Below are 4,612 nucleotides of genomic sequence, written 5' to 3'. Positions count from 1 at the left end.
TTGAATTTTCCATGATCAGTGTATAGAGTGTATATCGTGTAATCAACTGATTAACTGCTGATATCAGTGTATAGAATGTATATTCTGTAATCAACTGATTAACTGCTGATATCAGGGTATATCCTGTAATCAGCTGATTAACTGCTGATATCAGTGTATAGAGTGTATATCGTGTAATCAACTGATTAACTGCTGATATCAGTGTATAGAGTGTATATTCTGTAATCAACTGATTAATTGTTGATATCCTGTGAAAAATATATATTAAACTGTGAACAATCAGTAAACTATATGCCACGCGGATTTAGATGTCCATGGCCAATAACTTTATGTTGTGTCTTTGGTCCATACATCTTCAGCTTCCACCAGTTCATCGTACGATGTGTTTTTATCTGACAATTGCAGTGTCTCTGCAAACTTAACAGAAGGAGATTGGTCAAATTTATGCGTCATTACTGCAACAACATTGTCACCTCGTAGCTCCTCTTGTTTTATTTATGCACCAGAAAAAAGTAAATACTTTTTCAGAATTTCGAAAAAACTTTGTTCTTTTCAATAGTTCTACAAGTTACATCTTCAATCTTACGTTCAATTTCATTTAGTTCAAAGTGGTGTGTGTCTCTAGTGAGGACATATTTAGCTCTGTTTTGTTCAGCGTGTCTCTAGTGAGGACATGTTTAGCTATGTTTTGTTTAGCGTTAATCTACGTTTTTCTTTGTTTAACGAACTGTTAACAGAGTGTAAAGTTCATTAATAATAATAATAATAATAATAATAGTGATAATAATAATAATAATAATGCTAATAATTATAATAATAGTTATAACAATAATAAAAATAATTATAATAATAATATTAGGTCTACCCTATCAAGCCTACCTACGGAAACAGCATATGGATTTCTAAACTTCACTACTACAATGCAGGATAAAATCATGGTCTTTACATCCCAGCCCTCGGCCAGTACAGGTAAACACAACCAATAAATCAGTCATTTAAAGGGACTGTTCTTGTAATTTTATTTAACCCTTTATTTAAAGTATGCCATGCCCGATTCCCAGTTGTATCCTTTAAACCTTTATTTGCTCAGTGATGTTAAAGAAATCGTCGTGTTTTCTGATCTGAAAAGTGATTAGTTGTGACAAAATCTGAAGTAGCTAGAATTCAGCAAGGCACTTTTATAGAGAAATCAAAGTCCAATTTTCAAAGTTAAAAATGGAAAAATTGCATTAACGTATCTGCAAAGTAAGCAATAGAAATGTGGCTTTTAGAGAGTCTGCACGGAAGTTCGTAGTAAGCTTTTGACTCGACTTTAGACCACCGGAGGGAATTCTTTTTTACTGGAGGGGTTTGAAAATCGCTTTTAACAATTTAAAACTTTACGTAGTGTAATTTACATTCCACTGGAGGGATTCAGATATATATCAGTTATAATTACACTGGAGGGCCGAGGGATTCAACTATTCTTTCAGGGGGCTTAAAATTCCACTTGAGGGATTTAGATATCCGTCCAGGGGGTTAAATTCCACTGGAGGGATTCAAATATCTTTCAAGGGGGTTTAAAATTCCACTGGAGGGATTCAGATATCTTTCAAATTGGTTTATAATTCCACATGGGGGATTCAGATATCCATCTAGGGATTTTTTAATTTGGACTGAAGGGATTCAGATGTCCTGCCAGGGGGTTTATAATTCCACTGGAGGGATTCAGCTATCTTTAAAGGGGATTTATTAATCCTCAGGAGGGATTCATATGACCTTCCTGGGGGTTTATAATTCTACTTGAGGGATTTAGATAACCATCCAGGGGGTTTATAATTCCACTTGAGATATGCAGATATCTTTCCCTCCAGTGGAATTATAAACTCCCGGGATCTATCCGAATTCCTAAAGTAAAATTGTAAACCCCCTGAATGCATAATGAATCCCTCCAGTGGAATTATGAACCCCCTGGAAAGATATCTGAATCTCTCCAGTGGAATTATGAACCCCCTGGAAAGATATCTGAATCCCTCCAATGGAATTATGAACCCCTGGATGAATATCTGAATCCCTCCAGTGGAATTATGAACCCCCTTGAAAGATATCTGAATTCCTCCAGTGAAATTATAAACCCCCTGGATGGATATCTGAATCCCTCCAGTGAAATTATAAACCCCCTGGATGGATATCTGAATCGCTCCAGTGAAATTTTAAACCCCACTGTATAGTACGATAAATCACTCCAGTGGAATTTTAAATCCCCAGGAAGGATTAATAAATCCTTCGAGTGGATCTATAAACCCCCTGGATAGTTATCTGAATCTATCTAGTTGAATTTTAAACCCTCAGGAGGGATATCTAAATCCCTGTAGTGTAAGATTAAACCCCCAGGATCTGAATCCTTCCAGTGGAATTTTAAAACCCCAGGAAGGATATCTAAATCACTCCAGTGGAATTATAAACCCCATAAATAGTTATCTGAATCCCTCCAGTGGAATTATAAACCCCCTGGATGGATATCTAAATCCCTCCAATGGATTGTAAATCACCCTGCGTAAAGTTTCAAATTGTAACAAGTGACTTTCAAACCCCTCCAGTGAAAGTGGAATCCCTCCGGTGGTCTCCAGTAGAATTGAAATCTTACTACAAACTTCTCTGAGTTGCTTTTAGTTTAGCCTTAAATCGAACAATTTTAGCTTGTGACCTTTTTTTATTTCTCAAAGTTGTTCAGATGATCAGTAAGTTTTCTATCTTCATTATAATCAAAAAGTTGTAACATCAAAAGAAAATCCTTCGTTAAAAGATTCATCTTTAAAATTCTTTAGAATCTGGATTATTGTCAACCCGAGGCCTGGACCTAGACCTGGACTTAGAACCTTCAAAACCTAGTTTCCTAGACCTAGAATCCTCTAAACCAGGTTTCCTAGACCTAGAATCCTCTAAATCAGGTTTCCTAGACCTTGAAAACCTTTTCACAAACATCAATCCTTCAAAGTCAAGCCCGTCAAGCCAGGTCAGATTTAATTTTGTTAACAGTCAGTTTATGAAAAAAATCCACTATTTCTGCTTTTAGTCTGATGATTCTTTTAACGGAATATAAACTTAATTTAAGTGTCCGGCCCTCCATTTTCTGTCTAGCATCTCAGGAAAATATCGTCATGATACTAACTTCATTTTCATCATTTTCATCAGATTGAAAATAATTAATTTTCCGGGATAGTCCACCTATTTGAAATTACAAAAACCCTAATTATACATTAAAAAGTGTAATATTTGATCGCTATGAAAACATTTTAATTTGTATTTAAATATTTATATGTTTAAAATAGCTCTTGGCTTTTTTGATTATTTTTTCCACCTAACTTCAATAATAATAACAAAACATTTCAATTAAATAGATTTGAGGAGAACATTAGAGATCAGGGTGCGATTTTATCCTATGAAGTTGTTAGAATAACTAGATTTAAAAATAATTTTCTGACATGTACAAAACAAATATCAACACATATTAAAACATATTTAATTAGTTTTACATTAATAAAAATTCAGTTTATAACACATTTTAATATAATTTTCAAATAGAGAGTTTAATAGTCTATTTTTAAACATACTTAGAGAGTTGCTTCTTTTTAAGTCAAGAGGCGCGCAGGTTATTCCAAATTTTAAGAAGAGAGCTTGATGGTAAATACTCTTATGAGCACATTTTGAAAATATCAAGTTGATAGTTAAGAGATCTTTCAAAGTTTTCAAGCTTTTTAAAAATGTTTTCAAAAGATGCAGGAAGAAGTTTATGTGTATATTTAAACATGAATATAGCTTGGTTAAAGCCTACCAAATCATTAACCTTTAGAATCCTATACTTAATACTTAATATATTTAATTTATATATTTGTGTAATAAAAAACATATCTCTTCTTTCGAAACTCTTACATACTTTATCCTTATTCTGCACTTTTCCATATGAAACCACAAATGTTTAGATGGAATCCACGTCTTTAACAGCAGATGAAGATCTTACCCCGGAGAGAGTTGAAGGATTGATTGACTCCGGTGTAAAGTTAGAACTGGAGCAAGGTTCAGGTTCCCGAGAACAAGTGAAAATTGAAGATCATACAAGAACTATAAAAAAGGATTTCTACACAATAGCTCCAGGAATATACCCTACAGGTTAGTCCTTGACACGTGTTTAAAAATGTTTCGAATGCATGTTAATTGTTAATAAATGTTTAGAACATGTGTTTGTAAATTTTTAAACCACGTGTTTGAAAAATTTTAAACCACGTGTTTAAAATGTTTAGAACACGTGTTAATAAATGTTTAGGACACATGTTAATTAATGTTTGGTCACGTGTTTATTAATGTTTGGTCACGTGTTTTTAATGTTAGGTCACGTGTTAATAAATGTTTAGGTCACGTGTTTGTAAATGTTCAGAACACGTGTTTATAAATGTTTAGGACACGTGTTGGATAGATCTCGAACTCTAATATCTGAAGGTATAACCAGGGTTTACAAGACAAGTGTTACTGGTACAACGATAAACAACCAATATCTACAGATTGTAACAACAGGTAGAAACACACAACCTTCACAACATTTCATTTTAGAAATCAAATTTATCAGTAAATACTG

At 33.6% G+C, this 4,612-nt stretch overlaps 1 protein-coding gene across 1 annotated transcript; it reads left to right on the top strand.

Moving 5' to 3' along the window:
- Positions 1–857: 857 nt before the first annotated feature.
- LOC111718078 (uncharacterized) lies at positions 858–4,551 on the top strand (the record flags this gene model as incomplete). The annotated part of the gene is given in 4 exon segments (XM_023493571.1): positions 858–969; positions 2,808–2,995; positions 3,963–4,149; positions 4,438–4,551. Coding segments are annotated over 4 exon segments (538 nt in total), but the record flags the coding sequence as incomplete, so codon positions are not given.
- Between the last annotated feature and the right edge of the window lie 61 nt (positions 4,552–4,612).

The sequence above is a fragment of the Eurytemora carolleeae genome, unplaced genomic scaffold (assembly GCF_000591075.1).
Source record: "Eurytemora carolleeae unplaced genomic scaffold, Eaff_2.0 scaffold1023, whole genome shotgun sequence".
Classification (NCBI taxonomy): domain Eukaryota; kingdom Metazoa; phylum Arthropoda; class Copepoda; order Calanoida; family Temoridae; genus Eurytemora; species Eurytemora carolleeae.
This window is presented reverse-complemented; position numbering and strand designations above follow the sequence as displayed.